The sequence below is a fragment of the Pituophis catenifer genome, unplaced genomic scaffold (assembly GCF_029215685.1).
Source record: "Pituophis catenifer annectens isolate HBS135680 unplaced genomic scaffold, rPitCat1.0.hap2 SCAF_3, whole genome shotgun sequence".
Taxonomy (NCBI): domain Eukaryota; kingdom Metazoa; phylum Chordata; class Lepidosauria; order Squamata; family Colubridae; genus Pituophis; species Pituophis catenifer.
The window spans coordinates 68,310,588-68,333,545 of NW_027256883.1; the positions used below are offsets into that span (position 1 = coordinate 68,310,588).

The window sequence follows — 22,958 nt, forward strand, 5'->3', positions numbered from 1 at the left end:
CTTCTCCAGCCTTCAATATTTGCCAGAGTCACTCTTCAACAGATAATGCAAGAGCTCAGGAAATGACATTGTTCCTATGTAGATACGAATATTACTGAGTAAAACGTAACACTTGAATTTTCCTTTATTGCAAACCGAGGGGAAACCAAACAGATTGTGTCATATTAGGCATTACCCCTTCAGGCTAACCAGTGGAAAGTTAGATGAGGAAGATTTCTTCTACTTAATTTCCTTCCTTCTATACTAGCTTCCTGACTGCCATGAGTGTGACATCAGTTCTGCGTTTTTGTTGTTGTTGTGTGACCCTCCAAACTATGGAGAGATCAAAGCAATCCGGGGAAATTACCAGGCATGGTAACTATGCTAAGATTAGGACTTTTTCTTTGTTCCTCAGATCAGGCTTTCCATCTAAAAACCTGTCTTCAGATTCTGGAATAAAACCTGGAGGGAGGATAGAAGGTGAAATGAGATGATCTCCAGCCAGCATGAAGGTCATCAGATTACGGGTGGCTGCCTTAAAGTAAGCGTAGAAAGCTGCCTGCTGTGAGCAGTTGTGGTCAACTTGTGCAAGGATTTCAACCTGCCAATTCAACATGGACTTTTCAATCTGTTAAACCAAAATCAAAATTGAAAAAATTGAACAAGTCTTCTCAATAGCTGGGAATATATTGTGAATAGAATCTCATCTGATTGTTTTTGTTTCCTAGCTCAGAAATATGAGGAACCCGTGTGGTATAGTGATTAAGTTGCTGACTAGGAATTGGGAAATCCAAGTTCAAGTCTACCCTTAGCTATGGAAATTCTCAATCTTCTCAATTCTTTCTCAATCCAACCTCTCTCACAGGACTGTTTCCTATTGGAGGAGAAAGTGCTCAGTGTGCCATCTTGAGCTTCTGGTGCAAAGGGTGGGGTGGGGAGGATAAAAATCTAACAAATAAACACAACAAATCACCAAACAGCCTCCTGACATTGGAAACAGTGAGCAGTTTATAGTAGACAGTGGCTGAAAAAGATCCCAAGAGGTATTACTGGACTATGAGCACAGGAGAACCAAGGCTAGTAACCAATTTTTTCCTTTCTCCAGGTTGTAACCAAACTTTTAACCAGGTTACTGACTGAACTTCTTTTCTGAATCTGCCCAAAACGGGCAGTCCTCAATTTACAACCATTCATTTAGTGATCATTCAACATTTCAATGGCACTGAAAAAAGGGACCTACAACCAGTCTTCACATTCACAACTATTGCAGCATCTCCTCGGTCACATGATTTGAGTGCCTGGCAACTGGCATGTGTTTAGAACAGATGCAAGTTTCCTGAGGTCACGTGATTGTTATTTCTGACCTTCCCAGCTGTTTCTGGCAAGCAAAGTCAATGGGGAAATTGGATTTGCTTAACAACCACATGATTCCCTTAACAACAGTGATTTGCCATGGCAAACCATGGCAAAAAAGATCATAAAACCAGGAGTGACACTCGTCTAACAACTGCCTTGCTTAGCAATGGAAATTCTGATCTCAACTGTGAAAACTGTCACAGGTAAATAAAACAAAACACAAAAATAAAACAATTAATTAACAATGACAACAAAAGCCAAGACTAAAACAAACACAGTTCACCTATTGTGCAAATGCAGGTACAAATTTCTTCAACTATATAGTGTGAACACTACTGCAGTGCAGTGGTGGGTTGCTACCGGTCCACCCCAATTTGGGCAAACCGGTAGCAGCAGCGGTGGGACACTTTGCCCACCCGCCTGGATGTCATCAAATGTGATCTGTGCATGTGCAGACGGGGTGCGTGCGCAAGTGAAGCGGTAAGAAAGGTAAGTGAAACCCACCCCTGCTGCAGTGTCCTTTTTATACATCTATTTCCTTTTCCTTAAACTAGAAATCAGCACTCTACAATACTCCAACAAGATCCACATTTAACAACTATTAGATAATTACAGTGTTTTAATTCAGGCATCACTCATTTTAATAATCAGAATAAATTGATCCCAGGCCTGGCAATTTGTCAGAGAGTGCAATGTTATCATCCAATATTTATTTATTTATTTATTTATTATTTATTTATTTATTTATTATTCGAATTTCTATACCGCCCTTCTCCTTTCGGACTCAGGGCGGTGAACAGCCAAAATAAAATCATTTATACATAAAGTACGATTAAAAATAGATTTAAAATAATTAAATTTGGCCCATAGTTTAAAATTTATCAATTTAAAATCCATATCAAAATTTAAAACCGACCATAAAATCATAAAATCAAGAGAGACCAGCTAACTGAAAGAGATGAGTTTTTAGGGCCCGACGAAAAGTCCAGAGGTCGGAGATCACTCGTATCTCTGGGGGTAGATTGTTCCAAAGGGTAGGTGCCACCACAGAGAAGGCTCTCCTCCTGGGGGTCGCCAGCCGGCATTGTCTAGCCGACGGCACCCTGAGGAGGCCCTCTCTGTGGGAGCGAACTGGCCGGTGGGAGGCTATTGGTGGCAGAAGGCGGTCCCGTAAGTACCCTGGCCCTAAGCCATGGAGCGCTTTAAAGGTGATCACCAACACCTTGAAGCGCACCCGGAAATCCACCGGAAGCCAATGCAGCTCGCGCAGGAGAGGAGTCACATGGGAGCGCCCAGTCGCTCCCATAATCCCCCGCACGGCCGCATTCTGCACCAGTTGGAGCCTCCGGGTGTACCCCAAGGGGAGCCCCATGTAGAGAGCGTTACAATAATCCAGACGAGAGGTGACGAGTGCTTGAGTGACTGTGCGTAGGGAGTCCCGATCCAGAAAGGTGCACAACTGGCGTATCAGGAGAACCTGATAAAAAGCCCCCCTGGCCACGGCCGTCATATGCCCTTCTAAAGACAGCCGTGAAGAAATATGCTCCTGTTTGTGATAACAATTCCAAGATCAGTTTTTTACTGATCTAATTTTCATCTACCACCATTTCTACTGGGTGGCTCAGTGGCTCAGTGGTTAAGATGCTGAGCTTGTTGGCTGGAAAGCCAGCAGCCCAGGTTTGAGACCTGAGCACCAAGACAGAGGATGAGCTCCTGTCCTTACCCTAGCTCCTGCCAACCTAGCAATTTGAAAGCATGCAAATGCAAGTAGATAAATAGATACCACTTTGATGGGAAGGTAACAGCATTCCGTGACGTCATGCTGGCCCCATGACGGTGGAAATGTCTTTGGACAGTGCTGGCTTAATGGCCTTGAAACAGAAATGAGCACCACTCCCTATAATCAGCAACGACTAGTGGACTAAAATCTGCAGGGATTCCTTTAGCCTTTTTTAAAACCTCTCTACTAATGCTTTCTTCTGAGTTTAAAGCAATAGAAAACATTCTTCAAAAACATCTAGATCAGTTTTCTTATGAAAATGGAGAATCCTAGTTGAAAGCAGATGGGTATGATTATTGTCCAAGGAGTCATAGGTTCAAAATGTTATTGTTCCTACTGGAATGAATATAGTTAATTTAATCAGCTGGCTGTTTAAAGACTTCAGGGACTTTCTTCAGAATGTTGCATTTCTAATGCAAAATTATTAAATTTTCAATAACACTTAGCATTTCAACCTTCTCAAAAGACTATAATTTTAAAGTTTTCCTTGACTTTGCTAAGAGCTCTAGTGAGCATTTATTTTCTGATATTCTTACCGAGCCCAGATAGCTTAGTATGCCAACTCTAATTCTCTATGAAAAAAGCTTTGAATGAATGATTGCAATATATTAAAGAAGAGTTTGAGATTCTTTTGAGGTAAGAAGTATAAACTTTGGAGAATGAGAATGCAAAAAGAAGGAGGAGGTAGATATCAAAAAACAAAAATCCTCCAACTTTGGACACTGGAATTTCAATTACTACAATCCCAACCACTGACAACTGGAGGGCATCTTGTTCCCATCAATGCCTTACACCAGCTGAGGTTCTTGTAGTAGGATTGTTATGTATGCTTTAAATGTCTGAGCACATTGTTGTTGTTATTATTTTAAATCCCGCAGCCAAAGGCAAAATAAGGAAGTGATATGACAACAGAAAGGCTGAAAGTGAAACTGGAAATACAATACAAACTGTTTCCTTCTCAGTTTTAAAGGTTAACTCTCAAAGACAGTGTTTCCCAAACTTGACCCTTTGAAGATGTATGGACTTCAACTCCCAGAATTCCTCAACCAGGCATACTATTCCTCAACCAGGCATACTGGCTGGGGAATTCTGGGAGTTGAAGTCCATGCATCTTAAAATAGCCAAGTTTGGGAAACACTGCTCAAAGAGAACGACAAAATCTCTTTGCATGCTTTATTTGACACAATCCTAAGAATTAATTGAAATAATTAAAGAGGGTGAATTAGTTTTTTCTTTAGCTGAATTTTACCTATGAGGGATGTGAGAGAAATTTGATCAGTCCTCATTTTAATACAAAATTTTTGATTCGGTAAAGGAACTGAAGCTCAAATAACCTTTACATTCACTCATGATTGATTTTTGTTTCAATGACCTCATATTAATAACGTATAAAAATCCATTAGTGAAAAACTGTTTGCAAAATATATGTATTAGGGAAATGAAAAATATACACATTTTCTTATATGAACTTTATTTGTGTCAGCTTTAATACTAATGAGGCTAAAAAAAAAGCTTCCTCTGGGCACCTTACTAATTTATTATTAGGGAAGCCAAAACAAAAATAGGAGCTTCTCTAAAACACTTGACAGTTACAACTAGATAAATACCCATATACAAGCAGTCTTTGATTTATGATTGTGATGGAGCCTGCCCATTATGGTAGTAAGTTGGGATTGTCATAAAAATGGCTCATCAAATGACCAACTCTGTTTTATAACTATTTTGTGGTTGTTGTTAAATGAATCACTAAGATCATTAAATGAACCCATGATATTTGAATGAATACGGTCGTCATTTAATGAACTCATTGTCTGCTATGGAGCTTTTTTCCCTAAACCCCGAGATAAATATCCATTTTTGTCAAAAATGTCATAAATCTCAGTTATATGATGAAGGATGCTGGAATTGTCCATAAATGCAGCGTTGTTTATGTGTGGGGGAGGGGATTTGTCAGATATCGGATCATAAATATTTTTTGAGGGGATACAAATAGTCACTAAACGACCAGTCATAACTCGAGAACTATCTGTAGAGCAAATTAAGGCTTTTAACGATCTGGGAGGGTTGTATGTGTCATTTTTCAATCTTCTGCATTGTGGAGGAAACAAATAAAGGCTACTTCTGGTGGGTCTGTAATATAGGTAATGTAATTCTGCATTTGGCAGCAGTGAGACAATTTTGTGCCTGCTGCTAAAACATCCTCAAAGTCAAGGTGAGAAATCTCCTCCACTGTGACTTACAGATTTGCAATATAAAGATCCAAGTCTTCTGAAAGTCACACAAATTAAATTTCTGAGAGAGATGCTCTGAGTCACTGAATGCACTTCAAACTTCCTTCTAAATTTGGAAGTCAGGCTGTCCCCCTTTGAGACCCAAATGAGATTTAACTGCCTTAAATCCTGGCCAAAACTGATTACTAAAGACGACTCTTTAACTTCTGCTAGAGGGCTTCTCATCATCCTGGAAGAAAAATGAAATAGAACTGAAGCACATACAGCAAACTACAGTTTATCTGCCTAATGTTTTATCTCTTTGAGGAGCAGGAGAGCCAGCACTGAAGATGACCTAAAAACAAAATGTTTTTGATACTTATCTCCCCCCAAAAATCAGAGGTCAGCCTTCCTCTCCAGTGGTGATGGTGGTTTGTCTGGCTAACTATTTACCCAGCCAATAATCAGATAGCATCTCATGCCTATCACACCAGGGAGTCCTTTTTTGATCATGTTTAAACTCTGTCATCTATGAAAATAGAAGCAAGATACAGCAATCTCCCAATGCAAGATTATTTCTGTCTTGCCTATTGGAGGAATCTGAAGCAATCATGTATGCATTATTGTCTTGTCCTATTACCATACTCAGTTTAGCAAACTGGCCTAACAAATCCCTTGTTTCTAAACCTCTCTCTAGGTTCAGTTGGGAGAACCTTTGCTTCTTGCTTCCTGGCATCTGGAAAGGTGCAAAGTTTAATTCTGTGGTCAGTGCAGTCTGGAAGTAGAGGGTTGCTTGTCAACTATACAAGTAATCCTCAATTTATGACTGTAATGGGAGCTCATTACATTTGTTAACTGAGTTTTGCCCCATTTTATAAACTTTTTTTGTGGTAGTTGTTAAGTGAATCACTGCAGGGGTTAAGTTAATAACACACTTGTTCAGTCAGTCTGGCTTTCTCATTGATTTTGCTTGTCAGAAGGTCGCAAAAGGTGATCACATGACCCCAGGACACTGCAGCGGTCATAGATACGTGCCATTTGCCAAGCACCTGAATTTTGATCATGTGACTATGGGGATGCTGCAACTGTCATAAGTGTGAAAAATGCTCATAAGTCACTTTTTTCAGTGCTGTTGCAATTGTGGTCACTAAATGACCTGTTGTAACTTGAGGGCTATCTGTATTTGTAACATGCTTTATTTCACGCTTGTTGCTGCTGAGAAGAAAGACAATTCTTCCTACCTTGTCAGTTTGGTGCCAATCTGCTGCCTGAGCTCCAGCCGCTCCTCATCTGTCTGCACGGGGAGGATATTCTTCTCTTCCAGCTCACGCTTGGATGGCCTGTTGCTCAACTTGATAGCTAAAGAATCTTTCCTGCAAACTTTCATTGCCAGGGAGCCTTGGAAAGAAAGAATCACGTTCAGTTTAACTGCTGCAGTGCAGGCACAGGAGCTTACTTTTCCATGTCTTTTGTTAATAAATAAATAAATAAAATAAAATCTGTTTTTAAGACCTCTACCCTTGCGGAAACGTTGAATATTGAATGAGAGAGCCCGTTTCAAAAGCATTTCCTCTCGCTTAGTGTGCTCTCTTGTGAAGGTGAATGTTTCAGTGCTGACTATAATGTTATCTCAACCCTCCATGAATGCAAAGTGGATTATTTTGCATGTGAGACAAATGCGCATATGGAAGTGATTTCAAGGTTCCAATCTCAGCTAGTTCAGGCCCAAGACTTTTTACTCTTGCCATCTCCAGGGTAGAAAAGAGCAGCGGACCTGATAGGCCACTGTAAGAAAAACAACCATAGTTGGGATGAAGAATTGTGGGAAAGGAAAATGGGGTTAATGCTCTCCTCCCTGCCTCAGGATCCTAAGTTCAAGGAAACTGATATTCCCTTGAAAGAATGCCTGTCATGGTAGAAAAGCACAATATGTAATAATATAACAACTTTTTAGCCTTTTGAGTTTTTAACTGAATTTCACTTTACCTTGTATGTTTTAATTTTGATCTATACTCCGTTTTCAACCTCTCTGTTTACATATGTGTTTACATTATTCTACTGTGTTGTTATAAACTGCCCTGATTCATCCCGGTAACATGGGCTGTGTAGAAATGTAATGAATAAAGAACGAAATAAATAAAAATTGCTAGTCCTTAACCTATAGACAGGAAGAAAAAGAAGGAACACCTGTTTCCTCCTTCATTTAATGTTACATCCTGCCAATTTGATCATATCTGTCAAGAACATTATTACGTCCAACACTAGATATTTTTCCTTGCTTCTGCAGTGGGCCATATTCCCATGTGGGCCATATTCCCATATTCCCAATGAAACTGAAGCAATTGTTGCTTCATTGGATATTGTTCAACACCAGATATATATATATATTTTTTTTGTGGCAATGGGATAAGAATGTCATATTTGTGTTGCTGTATTTGCAGCTAGGGAAATAAGGAGGCAAGGTGACAATGGAGACAGAAAGGATTGGATTGTTGTAACCCAGTTTCTTTTTCTGAAATCTCAGGCTGAAAAGCAACATACCCAATGTTTCGGAATCTGATCAATGGGTCAGTAAAGGGAACAGTCTTGTCAGGAGAACAAGAAGAAGAACCTGAGGGTTCCATATAACAGACTTGGAAAAACTAAGTAACTTGTCTTTTCAAGCAACATTTGAGCCTTGTTGCTTTGGTCTGGCAGGAGATTTGGTCTGGCAGGAGCAAGACATTGAGTGTTTTTTCAGATCCACATACGAATATGCAAAGATTTAAGCAGATAGATCATGTGTCATCAATCCTTTTCAGATTTTGTCCAATCTCACTGTACTCCACTGTCATCTGTAAGATCATTTTAAGATTGTTCTCCAAGTTTTCTCTGGTGATATGGGAAAAATCTCACAAGGTTTGGTGATCTCATGAACCATTGGCCTTCCTTCAGTTCAATTGCAACAATAACTTCAGATGTTATGAAAGGACTCAAAGAGGTTGTGTTGAGACTCTCTACGAGAGATCAAGCAAAAGTTATAACATTTCCTGATCTATCACTTTTACTTTTCTATCTGGACCTGTTAATTCCGAGAATTTTCACATTCTTAAGCTAAGGTTTTCTCATATATTTTATTTCCCGTAATGAACTATTTCACTCCAGAAAAGTTCTCCATCCGAGAACCAGGCAAGTTTTTCTCATTATGATCCATTCAAAGCAATTGCAAGAACCAGTACTGTTTTCTCTAGCACCACGTGAAAAGAACATGTAAATGTGACTTGTAAATAATGAGCTCCACTTACTTGAATATAACGAGCTGTCATCATCTTCCTCTTCTTCCTCCTCCTCCTCTTCTTCTCTTGCATAGAGGCATGAAGAATCGCCAAAGTCAGATTCATGAGGCACATTTTCTTTATTGTCATCACATTCAATCACAACAGTTGGCACTTGTCTCATGTCTGCAAGGCCTCCAGATCCAGTTTTTGAGTGGCTGTCACCGCCATGTAAACTGGAGCTTTAGAATCAAGAAACAAGTGTGGCAAGAAAGGTCATAAAATGGGGCAGAATTCACTTAACAACTGTCTCGCTTGATCTCAATTGTGGTCATAAGTCAAGAACTACCTTTATCATTTCAACTACTGTGAAATCATATATAAAGTGATGTTCAGACTTCATCTCTTCATTGTCTTCAGCAGGGCTTGTGCCATTGTTTTATGCTGACATATATATATATATATATATATATATATATATATATATATATATATATATATATATATATATGGTTGACACTGAGGAGGACACATTGATATGGTTTCAAGAAATCTCATAAATGTCTGTGGCCGCCAACTTTGCAAACTCTTTGGCGATTAACTTTTCTTTTACAGCAAGACTGTAAATGGCAATGCTATCAAAGACATCCGTAAGAGACGCTGCGTGGCACAACTGACTTCTTAAAATAAACACGTTGTTTTAAAAAATCTACATTAATCTCTTCAGAGATAAGCATGTTTGCCAAAACAAAACAAAAGAAATTTATAATGCATCAAGATGTGTGGGTTTTGCAGATGCTTTGCCCACATGTGTTATGAAAAGGGCAACTGCTTTTTCAGACAAAAAACGCCATCAGCTGCTTAATCTCACAAGGATGAAGTTAACAGATACCATTCCGACAGTGATGGCAACTGAATAATTGGCCCATTATTTTGAAACCCTGCTTTGGGATTATGAAAAATAGACATGTGCCACTTTTGTAATTCTTCCCAATCATTTAGCATCTGTCTGAATTCCCAATTTATAAATTATTAACAAAGCAACATTAAAAGAGTAGGCTGGATTTAACCTAACCTTGAACAAAGAGCATTGTTTTGTGCTAAAGAAATACAAGGCAAAATAGAATCCCTACCAAATTAACCCAAACCAGGGGTGAAATCCAGCAGGTTCTAGAGAACTGGTAGTGGAGATTTTGAGTAGTTCCGAGAACTGGCAAATACCACCTCTGGCTGGCCCCAGAGTGGGTTGGGAATGGAGATTTTGCAATATCCTTCCCCTGCCATGCCCACCAAGCCACGCCCACAGAACCGGTAGGGGAAAATTTTGAATTTCACCCCTGACCCAAACCAAAGAGAAACTTTATCTGAAAGGTTAAATCTTAAATCTGAAAGGATTTTATAGGATGCTATGCTTACAAGCTGGTTCCATTCTTCCATAAAACGCAGGTTAAGGAGAAGAGTGGAGTGGTTTGGAGTCAAGGGCCTGAGAGGTCTCAGGCAACTTGCTGTGACTAACTTGCAACAGCCAATTTGCCATGGTCAACTTCTCACAGCCAACTCATCATGGGACAACTCATCAAGCGACAAGAGTTACACTAATATCTAAGAAATAGTGGGATAGAATCATTAAAGAAAGGATGCAAAAGGAGGGACAGAATGAAATGTGAATGACAAAATTAAACTAAGTTTTGAAACTATTTTAAATAATAAAATTGAATTATTGAATTGTCCTGTGGAGAGTTGTCCTGCAGCAAGTTGGCCATAGTGAACTGGCCACAGTGAAATGGCAGTGGTGAGTTGGCCATGGTGAGTTGGCCAAGTGAGTTGTCCCATTCCGGGATCTGAAAAATGACATCTTCCAATTACAGAGCAAGTTCATCAATGGAGACTTCAAATGCTCTCCTGGAATTGTTTAGTCCTGCAAAGGTAAAGGTACCTCAGATAGCACTGAATTACTTTGTAATACAAAGAGGATTTCTATCTTTAGCTTGATAGTTAATACTGGCTAGGGAATTCTGGGAGTTGAAGTCCAGACATCTTAAAATTGCCAAAGTTGACAAACAGTGCCTTATGGTCTCTCATCCAAGTAGTTCCAAATCTGACCTGTTTATCTATTGGCCATCAACTATGTTTGTCTACCTGCTACTGCCAAGCTTAGTATTGATTTAATGGTCAAATAAAAGTTTGAGCTCTTCATGAGGCCATCATCTCTCCGGGGTGGGATGCTGGGGCTTCGTAGGGGTTTGGGAGAACCTCTAGCTAACATTCTGTGCAGTTTGGAGAACCCACAAATCCCACTCCTGGCTGGCCCCGCCCACCCCTCCCCTCCCAGGAGCCCTTCATGGCATGGGCACAGGGTACTTGCAGGACCACCTCCTACCAGCCTCCCATCACCCAGTGCGTCCACATAGAGCTGCCCTCCTCCAGGTGCCGTTGGCCAGACAATGTCAACTGGCGGCCCCCAGGTCGAGAACGTTCTCTGTGGCCGCACTGACCCTCTGGAATGGGTTACCCACCGGGCTCCGGACGGCTCCCGACCTTTGCACTTTCTGCACTGACCTGAAGACATGGCTCTTTCGGCAAATCCCCTGATCGGCTGTGTGATTTTAAATTCTGGGGATTTTAACTTGGTTTTTGGTTTTAGTATTTTATCATGTTCTTTTATTGTGTAAACTGCCCTGAGTCCTACGGGAGAAGGGCGGCATATAAAATAAATGAATAAAATAAATAAAAATAAATTTTGGATGCAGGTAAGTGGAGGGCGCGCACGGAGGCTCGGGGAGGGTGAAAAATGGGCCTACCAGAAGTTCGGGAAGTTCATTTCCAGCCTCCAAAGGGCCTCCGGAGCCTGTGGAGGCCGTTTTCACCATCCTGGAGTCTTGAGGAAAGCCTCTGGAGCCTGGGGAGGGCAAAAACACCCCCTCGGCCATAGTGCAGGAGGCTGACTAGGCCACGCCCACCATGGCCACACACACACACACCCAGCAACCGGACAGAGAACCCCTTGCTAAAATTTTTGAAGTCCACCCCTGCATCTCTCCCTTCTGCTACCATGAAGGTTTTAGCTACATTATTTTTATTCATGCAAGACTGGAATTCCTGTAAAGCCCTATTAAATTCAGTGGGAATTACTTCCTGGTATCCAGAGACTGACTGGCAGTCCCAGTCTCTTATCAGCAAAGCAAGAAAATATATATATATATATCCTGCAACAGGTTTGTTAGAAGGATTACTGAGATTATGCATAGGAAGAACTATTCTACAACACAGTACACGTTTTCAAAGGAATTATCTTGGTGCAAACAACTAGATACATAATATTTGAATCTGAATGACAGAATTATCTTTGAACCTGCACTCTTGTTCTTTTCCTTTACAGTTGTAGGGTTAGGATCAGATTAGGGGTAAAGTAAATTGCGTATGAATACAATGACACTTTTTTTGTTATGTAAATAGTCGGCAAGATGAAACTTGAACAGTCTCCAGTTTCTCTTGAAATTCAAATAGCGTTTTTTGATGTAGATCATGTTGTACGGGGAAGAGGGAGGGTGAGTGTATTAAATTTTCTCATTACATTGTGCACAATTGCAAGGATAAGTAGGTTTCCCTTTGACTCCAGGAACTCAGAAAGCACAAGAGACAGCGCTCCATGTTCTTTGGCATATTTCTTTCATGGGGACCATTAATTACTGTTCTCTGTATTCTCTTCTTCTATCCTTTTTCAACGAATTGCCATCTGACTGAATCTTGTCTAATTATTGTCTTATTGTGAGTCGAGACTCCCAATACAAGTGTCATGAAATACAATTCCAATCTCATAACAATTTATTATTATTAATAAGAACTGGGCTAGTTAGAACCCCAGCATGATGTTTTAAATGAGCCCCATTAAGCCCATACCTGTAAATCTGATGTTTCCCAAGATTCATACACTTGGAAAAGAGTGAACTGCTGTATCAGCCCCACAGGCCTTTCATTCTAAAGTGCTTGGTCTCCACTACAACATATATAATATAATATAATGTAATGTAATGTAATGTAATGTAATGCAATGCAATGCAATGCAATGCAATGCAATGCAATGCAATGCAATGCAATGCAATGCAATGCAATGCAATGCAATGCAATGCTATGCTATGCTATGCTATGCTATGCTATGCTATGCTATGCTATGCTATCAGAGTTGGAAAGGATCTTGGAGGTCTTCTAGTCCAACCCCCTGCTTTGGCAGGAAACCCTACGCCACTTCAGACAAATGGTTATCCAACATCTTCTTAAAAACTTCCAGTGTTGGAGCATTTACAACTTCTGGAGGCAAGTTGTTCCACTGATTAACTGTTCTGTCAGGAAATTTCTCCTTAATTCTAAGTTGCTTCTCTCCTTTATTAGAATAGAATAAAATAGAATAACAGAGTTGGAAGGGACCTTGGAGGTCTTCTAGTCTGACCCCCTGCCCAGGCAGGAAACCCTTAGTTTTCTTAAATTAGTTTCCACCCATTGCTTCTTGTCCTACCCTCAGGTGCTTTGGAGAATAGCTTCGCTCCCTCTTCTTTGTGGCAGCCCCTGAGATATTGAAACACTGCTATCATGTCACTCTTCGTCCTTCTTTTCATTAAACTAGACATACCCAGTTCCAGCAACCATTCTTCATATGTTTTAGCCTCGAGTCCCTTAATCATCTTTGTTGCTCTTCTCTGCACTCTTTCTAGAGTCTCCACATCCTTTTTAAATCATGGCGACAAAAACAGAATGCAGTATTCCAAGTATGGCCTTACCAAGGCATTATAAAGTGGTATTAACACTTCACGTGATCTTGATTCTATCCCTCTGTTTATGCAGCCTAGAACTGTTTGGCTTTTTTGGCACCTGCTGCACACTGCTTACGTGTTGCTAAAGAATGCCATCTTATAAGGGAAAAAAAAAATCCCCAAACACTCATTTTTCTGCCACGGTAGTTCCTAATCTGTGCTTCCAGACAACCCATGATCTGTAAGATTTCTGCAGATAATTTTACAAGCATAATCTTTTCCCCACTCGGAAGACTGCTGCAGATAAATTATTGAGATGAATATAATAGCTATGGAAATGAGCGTGAAACGTCGTTCAAAATGTATCTGCTTTTTAAATTCTGATATATAAAATGGGCTGAAAACCACTATTGAAAACCACAACTACACAAAGAAAGAGGTTCAGAACATTTGGTCTAGCCTTACATTCAGAGCATCTACTAAAACTGCAGTTGACAATAGGAAATACTCATAGCAGATTTATTATATAGGGATTATATAATTATATAGGGATAATTGGTTATATTATTATATAACTGATATATCATAGGGATGACATATAACTGATATACAGTATAATAGGGACAGAACCAATATATCATAGGGATGATTAGTTATACCATTATATAGGGATTATATAATTATATAGGGATGATTAATAAAGCACCTGGCAGCGACTATTGTCTTTGCATGACAAGTCAGGAATTTGAAACGATTCTTTGCCATAAACACACTGCACGGCGCAACCATCCATCTAATAATTATTTGCTTTTTAAAAAATGAACACCTTATATTACAAATTGCCTGATTTAGCCTAATCTGAATAACGAACATAATAATTATTATGGTATTCCGCCCACAAACACATAAATATCAGTATGCAAAATAAAGGCAGTAAGGGTAATTGTAGTAATTTTCTTCATCTCCTTAATTGGATCTGACCTATCAGAACAGAAACATGAAACCAACAAATGAAATGGGAAGCAGAAATATGTGATGCAGGAATGTTTCCGATTCGTAACAGTGTCTGTAAAGGTACAGTATTAGTATCAAACAATTTTCAAAGAGGTGTTAGAGAAATTGATCTCCAGATTACTCTAACCTCTAAAAAAATACCACTATTATCTCAAAGATAATGGAAATCTGTCTAATTTGTACATAGTCTACAATGTTCAAAGCTTTTATTTTGACATAACAAACACAAGACCTCAAAATGAATATTTACCAAGAAAAAAGAAATGATGGAGATAACTGTATTATCATCACCAAGAATAAATAATGTAGCAGAATATAATCTCAAAATTTTGATGTATAAAATGTACCTCTGTATTGCCTATGCTCAAAAAGCTCTATTTCTATAGTTCCTGATTGATCACATTTCTTGGTATCTATCTCTAACGGGAGATGATGCTTTCTATCAACTCAGACCACTGAACTATCCACCCAGCGTTGTCAATACTGATTCAAGGCTCTATACAAGTGTTTTCTAGCTCGATTTGGATTCTAATGCTCAGAGTGCTGCATCTTTCCATTATGGATAGCAATTGCAATAGCACTTAGAGTTATATACCACTTCATAGTCCTTTACAGGCCTCTCAAAGTGGTTTACAGAGTCAGCATATTGCCCCCAACAATCTGGATCCTCATTTTACCCACCTTGGGAAGAATGGAAGGCTGAGCTGGTGAGAATCGAACTGCTGGCATTCGACAGAATTACCTTGTAATACTGCATTCTAACAACTGTGCCACCACAGTTCTTTGTTCCCAGTGTGGAGAATTATCTGCACTAAAGTCCCGAACATGCTTTTTTCTTCTTCTTTTTTTCCAAGAGGCAACTGGACTTTCTGGTTTTTCTTGGAAGATGTTTCGCTTCTCATCCAAGAAGCTTCTTCAGAGCTTCATCTTCCAAGAAAAAACAGAAAGTCCAGTTGCCTCTTGGGGAAAAAACCCCCCACACCTTTGGAACAACCATGACCTGGATGACTGAGAATCTCCACAGACATCTGCATTAAAGGTTAAGTCACCAGAAAGAAGTCATGGCCGAAAAAAATCACTTCTTCTTGAGTAAACAATTTGGGCTCATAAGAAGAGCCTCGTTGGATTTAACCAGAAACCATCTAATTCAGCATCCTGTATTCTACAGTGACAAACCAGACTCTGGAAACCAGCCTGCTCGCAAGAGATTAGGGTTAGATCAGGGATGTCAAACTCACATCATCACGGTGGTGTCACATGACGTATTGGGATTCCCCCCCTTCGCTAAACTGGCATGGCCAGTGTGTGATGCAGCCAGCCCACGGGCCGAGAATTTGACAGCCCCGGTCTAGATGTTTCTTTTACACAGCTTTTCTTCTCAATATGAACAGAGTTGAGATGCTCAAATTACCTTTCTAGCCGCTGCATGGTCATGGACAGTGTTTTATTCAACTCTTCGATCATGCGACATCCTGAAGGATGCATGGGTAACGTGCTGGATCCAGAAGGCATATGTGGGCTGTGGCTGCCGTACTGATGCTGGTGCGCTGCTAACTGTGATGGTAGGACTGTGTGATGATGCGAAGTCAATGATTGTTGGGAGTTCTTCTGTGTGGAATAGGATGTGAGGGAGAGATCGGGTCCCCCTAAAGGCATGCAAATCATGACTTTCTTTGGAGGTAGCGGAGGTGATAGTTTGACTGGCATACAAGGCAGCTTCATCGGAGCACCAGGATCTTAAAAACAAAGGTTGAGAAACACGGTTATGAACATAGGTGGAAAAAGGTACTTTGATTCTCTCCACAGCCATTGACTCATCTAACATTGAAAGCATTTTTTCTCTTGCACATCTCATGCAGTTCAAATAGATATGAGAGATTACTATATATATATATATATCATGCCATCCTTCCTGGTTCAATCTGTAAACAGGTAGTCCTTGACTTATGACCACAACTGAGCCCAACATTTCTGTTGCTAAATGAGACATCTGTTAAGTGAATTTTGTAGATTGTTGCAGCAATTTACATGGTCATCCAGTTGAAACCTCTAATACATATACATGTATAAAGAACATCTGAAGAGACGCAAAGAGGAATAAGATGGAAGAAATCCCATTTCTCCTTTTCTCTTCATATCATTGGCTAACATTTTTAGCTACAGTTCTTCATATATTACCTGTGGAAAAAGAAACGATGATTTCCCCTCCCCATCGACGCTTGTGAGTTTCATTAGGACTAGAATAGAGCTCACTAATTTTATTAAGATCAACCTTAGCTTCCGTACGCTTTGCACACTAATATATTTTGATATGTTTTAGAGTTGCTTAAGTGAGATGGGTGGTATAGAGGTATGATAAACAAATGAATGAAACTGCTTGGTTTAGGATTATGTTATGGTAATAGGATTTCAGTAAAAGACTATCCTATATAAACTGCTGCATTTTTACTACATTTTTTTTAAAAACTGTAATTTTATACTAATTATATATGTACATGATTTCCATGTCTTGTGTATAAGACACAATATTAATACAGATATATGAGTGAGAGGGGAGAAAGAATAAAGTAAAAACAGTCTTAAGAATGGGCCATATAAAATCTACAGTGTCAATTAGAAAATCAAGTGCATTTTAATGTGAATTGGTGTAATTCTTAGATTAAATGCCTTTCTTTAAATTTTTGAGGTCTCATCCCTCAAAAATAGCATAGATTAGTAAATAACATATGGAGAACGTTTTGGGTAAGGTAGGTGAATAGATGCCCATTGCTTTGCTGGGGACAGTACAGCAGAAATGCGGTTGGATGCAGGATCTAAACTGCCAATAATTCTCCTTGGATTAAAGGAAAGTCTTGAGAGCACACCAGGGGTGGGTTTTACTTACTTTTACTACCAGTTTGCAATGGGACCGCATCCACTCGCTTCTGCGCATGCGCAGATCACCCCTGATGACGTTGTGGTGGGCGGGCGGGGCCTCCTGCCGGTTTTACTACAGGTTCTATAGAACCGGATCAAACTAGGAGCAACCCACCACTAGAGCATACTCATGTATTCTACAAAGCTGGAGGTTTTTTTTGTGAGTCAATAGAGAAATAGATATTTTTGTAGCTGCTCATGATCAGCTGGGAATCGTGGGTTTTATCATGCTCTGAGCCATTAATATAGCCTTTTTTAAGAAGTCAAAGTTCAACCAAGCCTCATCTTTTTAAACACCTTGGGAGTTGAACTTCCTTTTTATTATTTCCTAAAGAGTGAAAATCTTTCAGAACTGCAAGCTTTGTATTAGCTGGGTTAGTGCCTCTTTAATCCATTTGAAAAGAAGAAAATATGTGTGTTTCCAGCTCTGTAAGATTTTATTTTCTGTAATAGGCACAGAAGGATGAGTATAGTGTTGTTTTTGGAAAGTATTTAAAATGCTAAAATTTGCATAAAATTGATTTAAAGAAAGACATGGAAACTAACTAAAAATGTCTTCTCTTGTGAGAATTTCCCAATTTATAAATTGCTGATAAGAAGGCTTGAAGGGTAATCACTAGAAAGCACTAGAGGTTATGTTAAAGGAAAGTTAGATTTGTGGACTCAAGAACAGTGTGAGCTACTTAACCTTATATTTTGAACAAAAAGTGTTGAAGAGAATCACGTTTCTTTGAATAAAATCAAAAAGGATATTATAGGGGACTCAAAAACTGTAATCTTCAAGAGAGAGAGATGGATTTGCAAATGGAAGAATATTAAAAAAACAAGTGATACACAAATAAGATATCAAAAAGATGTGTATTACTCATTTAAATTGGACTATCAGAGAAGGTACATTGAAATTGCAAATGGATTTTAATAAATATGACAAGGACTTTGAGAGAAGAGACAAAAATAAGAGTTTTTAGAAAATGTGTTGAGATATGGAATGAAGATGTATTTGGTAGTATTTTTAAGTTATAGTCACACGTTAATATTGAATATACTTGCTGGAGATGAAGGGGGAAATTTCTTCATATAGTTTCTTTTTCTTTTCTCTGCACTTTTTTAAAAAAACATTCTTCTTTAATGTATTTTTGTATTAGCTTTTTGTATCTGCTTTATCTGTTTAATATAATCCTTATTAAAATTATTAAAAAGAATAGTAAATAACATACCAATATTCATATTTATATTTTTAACAATAGTGAACTTTTTTGGCATTAAAAAAAGTTAATAGACCTAGTCAGTAATAATTGGATGGAATAGCTATTTCTGAATGAATTCATGCAAACCTGACAGATGCGTTTGCAGCAGAGGTGGGTTTCAGCAGGTTCTGACCAGTTCTGGAGAACGGAAATTTTGAGTAGTTCGGAGAACTGGTAGTAAAAATTCTGACTGGCCCCGCCCCCATCTATTCTCTGTCTCCCAAGTCCCAGCTGATCGGGAGGAAATGGGGATTTGCAGTATCCTACCCCTGAAGTGGGGAGGGAATGGAGATTTTACAGTATCCTTCCCCTCCCATGCCCACCAAGCCACAGAACCGGTAGTAAAATAATTTGAAACCCACCCCTGGTTTGCAGCCTGATTCTTTTATCTTTAGTTTTAATACAATGTCTGTATTTATTTATTTATTTATTTATTTAATGTATGGCAAAAATGTAAAAAAATATGCTGTAATTGTTGTTTAAACATGAATCAAGTATCTGAATTTAAATGTATGGCATTTTCTTTGTTTCCCTTGGCTCTTGCAGTTTTTTTTTTTACTGAATGATGGCCCAATTGTTGAAACAAATCTTTGTATTTGGTAACCTAAGCACGCTACAACATGCTAAATGAACACTGCCATACAATCAGGTCAGGGAGAGAGATGTTTATGAAGACCTGTGTGGCCTAATATTTGAGGTTAATCTGCTCTGGTCTGCTGGCTTGGAGAAGGCTGTCTCATCAAAAGTGTTAAAGGAGGTGAAACACTGACTGGTTTCTGTATGCACAAAGGAAAATACTATTTCTGTCTTTGCCTCAAGCATGAAAATGCCTTGAGCTGCCTCTGTGTAAGAAAATATAGCTATGTTCCAATTCATAGATTTCAGCATCTTTCAGAATAAATGTACACAATCACAGCTCCAGGGCAGTGTGCCATCTTCATAAAAAGCCTCCATTTTATTTGTAACCAAAACGCATTAATGCGGTAGAAAGGGAAAGACAAATATACGATTAACCACAGCTAATTTTCAATTAAATTTAAAAACAAAAGCAAAGTATCTGAATTGATCAGAAATCATAATATGATGACAACAATGAGAAGAGAAACCAGATATTAAATTAAAGGGAAATTATTTTTCTGTATTAAATATTCATTCTCAAAAAGATGAAACCCGAAACAGTTTCTGCAAGCCCCTCCTTAATTAAATCATATGGTAGCTTCTATAAAGCCAGAAGCAAACTGTCCATCACAACTTGCTACTGGTTATGTTTTGTCTAAACAAAAGCACATACCCATCATCTCACGGTGGAAATTTATTGAGAATTGAGATGGTTTTTCATTTTCATTGTCTGTTTCATTAAATGCATCTCTTAAAATGCAATCCATATGTGACATTTTCATTTTGGAAAGAAGGATGTACTGGAATTAACTGCTCATTTCAAGACTCTCAACAGGGCAACATAATCCATAATTCTACCCATGAACAAGATCTTTTGATTTATGATCCATACAACCTGAATTATAAATACATCTATTGGCAAATAAGAGTTTTGATTTCACCAAGGCATAAATGAACCTATATATTCAAATTCAGTTATATATAAATTTAAATTAATTGTCCCATTTCCACTATAGATCATCTTCAGGTGGGAAGGAGCCAAGAACAGGCAGAAAGGTAGAAAGGGAATATTTAACCCTTAAGCAATTTCTTAGCCATTATTTTATCTGCAAGAAAATAAGTCCCCTATACCTGGCTGGCTGGGGAATTCTGGGAATTGAAGTTCACCAGGCTTAAAGTTGCCAAGGTTGGAGACCCCTGCCCTATACTGTATCCAAGAACATAAATACAGGCAGTCCCCGACTTACAAACACAATTGAGCTCAAAATTTCTGTTGCAAATGAGACATTTATTAAGTGAATTTTGCCCCATTTTGCGACTTTTCTTGCCATGGTTGTTAATTGAATCCCTGCAGTTGTTAAGTTAGTAATACAGTTTTTTAAGTGAATCTGGCTTCTCCATTTACTTTGCTTGTCAGAAGGTCACAAAAGGAGATTACATGACCCTGGGAACTGCAACCGTCATAAATATGAGTCAGTTGCCAAGCATCCAATTCTTGATTATGTGACTATGGGGATGCTGCAATGGTTGTAAGTGTGAAAAACGGTGATAAGTCCTTTTTTTTCCACTGCCGTTGTAACTTTGTACAATCACTAAATGAACTGCTGTAAGTCAAGGACTATCTGTAGGTGTGAAGCTGCTTGAATGTAAATAGGCAAGGAATGAGAGGGGAAACTATCTATTGGAAAGCACTACCTCTTAGAGAATAAAATACTGGACATATTCCTTAATTTCACAGTGGAGACACTTAACCATATGTAGTTTAACTGGGAAACTGTGAGTACCCTAGACCAAGCCAAGTCTAAAAACACTAGACAATTCCTGGAAGCTTGGCACTCAGACAAATTGGCCATCAACAGCACATAGACATAAACAACATCTACATACTATTCAAAAGAGACAGTCAAAAAGCCAAAAGGGAAACTAAAAGACTAAAACAACTCCTCACCAGCAATCAACACCCAGATGAGCAGAAATTAACACCAAGATTAACATTAGACCAATAATCAAGAAGAAAACAATACCCCAATCAAGGAACTGCCAAACAAGCTAATTGTAAACAACAGCTCAATCAAGGAACCATCAAGACCACTCCCACCAACACTGGCAGGGCAAGCCACTTGAATATAAAATGAGAGCAAACTCCACTCCTTACTAGCACTGATGATGTTACCTAGTTTGGTACGGAAACATCTGCAAGGAAACAATCAAGCTCAGAGAGCACCAAGGACCCCACAACTCTGGGCATAATATTACATCAAATGGTGTTCAACAATATGCTCTCTGACTTCCAAATTGTACTAGATTTACATAAATCTTCATTCATTTCATGTTATTAAGGGATATTTATTAATAAAACTAAATCCAAAGAAAGTTATATTAGGGCGGTGAATATCTAGATAGGAAAAAATCCAGGGGAAAAAAATTCCTTGCTACCATCTAATTATTGTCTGGATTTCTGCAGTCCACAAATGGTAGGCTTGATTAATAACATATAAATCTCTGCCACTGATTTTGAAGTGGCCATCCTTGTAGAAAGGACTTGCAAAGGAACGCTCTATCCTGAATCTCTTGAATTACAACTCATCCAGAAATTCAGTTCTGTTCATTTGGGTTTCTGCGGAGACAATAATTGCATGTTGCACTATATATAGTAATTAATTCAGCACTAATGTGAAATTTTTGTGTTACCACCTATCAAGTTTTTTTTCAAGAGATTGGTGTGTTTATTTTGAATACATTCGAGTTCTAATTAAATTTTCCCTATCAGTATATTTTTCTCCCTTTAATCTCATTATTCACAACCTAAAATGCCCTCTAACTGAGCAAAGAAGAATAAACCATGTGTCTGATGACAAGCTGGCTAGGAGTACGAAGATAAGGAATTGGAAGCTTCAAAATGATCTTTAGATGATTTCTAATTGATCAGAACAGGGCAAAGTAAGGATATGAAAGACAGTTCTAATAATGCTGTTTTAGAATTTAATGTTCTTGACATCAGCCCTTGCAGCAGTGAACAGTAATGACCAAGTCTATAGCTCCTGATATTTTCACATTGCAGCTAAACAGTAAAAGTCCTTAATCCTCCTTCCAAAATCCAAAATTTAGTATCTAGTATCTCATGTATAGCACTGCATTTCACAAACAAAAGAGCTGGTTAGAAAAAAGACACTTCCTTTTCAACACAGGATGAATTGCATAAACTATGATTTCACCTCTCAAACCTGCTATATTTATTCCCCAAATCACAGAAACGGTTTGATGGCAAATTATGATTAACTCCACTTCTGCTGATTTGAAAAACTAAGAACAAGTGAAAATCACCGCCATACCGAGCTACTGAGAGTTTTGAAGCAACAAAAAGAAAAAGCTTCCACAAGTCCAGCTAATTTTATGCTGAAAAGAAAAGCAAAACGAGAAAAACATTTGTCAGTTTTATCTCAAACTTATTTTGTCTAGACTACTAAAAAGTTTTATATAGCCATAAAGGTAATATGTCAAATAAGTAAAGCTTATAAGACTTGAAATTCCAGAATTAGGAAATAAGCCGAAAAGTCCTTCTCATTGAACAAAAACCATGCAAAAATGAACTTTGCAGCATTCACATATAACACATTGAAGTAGTAGCTGGAACAAAATAATCACAGCTCTTCCACAGTATTGTGGGAGGAGAGAAGTTTGGTGTTAATAGAAACCTTGAGGGGACAAAACAGAAAGGAGACATGAAAGTCCTCACTTGAAGCCAGGTTTAAAAAGTTTATAAGGTCCCAAGTGAAGCCAGATGTTGAAGGCTCTAAAACTCATTGAATCAGGTCACATTATTTTGCCTTCCTGCT

General features: G+C 38.6%; 1 protein-coding gene across 1 annotated transcript in view; it reads right to left on the minus strand.

Annotated features, from left to right (window-relative positions):
* The window catches only part of PHACTR1 (phosphatase and actin regulator 1), a 99,212-nt gene that overhangs the window by 16,148 nt on the left and 60,106 nt on the right, over window positions 1-22,958 (minus strand). The window contains exons 5-7 of the mRNA XM_070940994.1: window positions 15,753-16,077; window positions 8,610-8,821; window positions 6,567-6,723 (exon numbers count right to left, since the gene is read on the minus strand). Coding sequence (XP_070797095.1) covers window positions 6,567-6,723; window positions 8,610-8,821; window positions 15,753-16,077 — 694 coding nt within the window. The remainder of the gene's footprint in view (window positions 1-6,566; window positions 6,724-8,609; window positions 8,822-15,752; window positions 16,078-22,958) is intronic.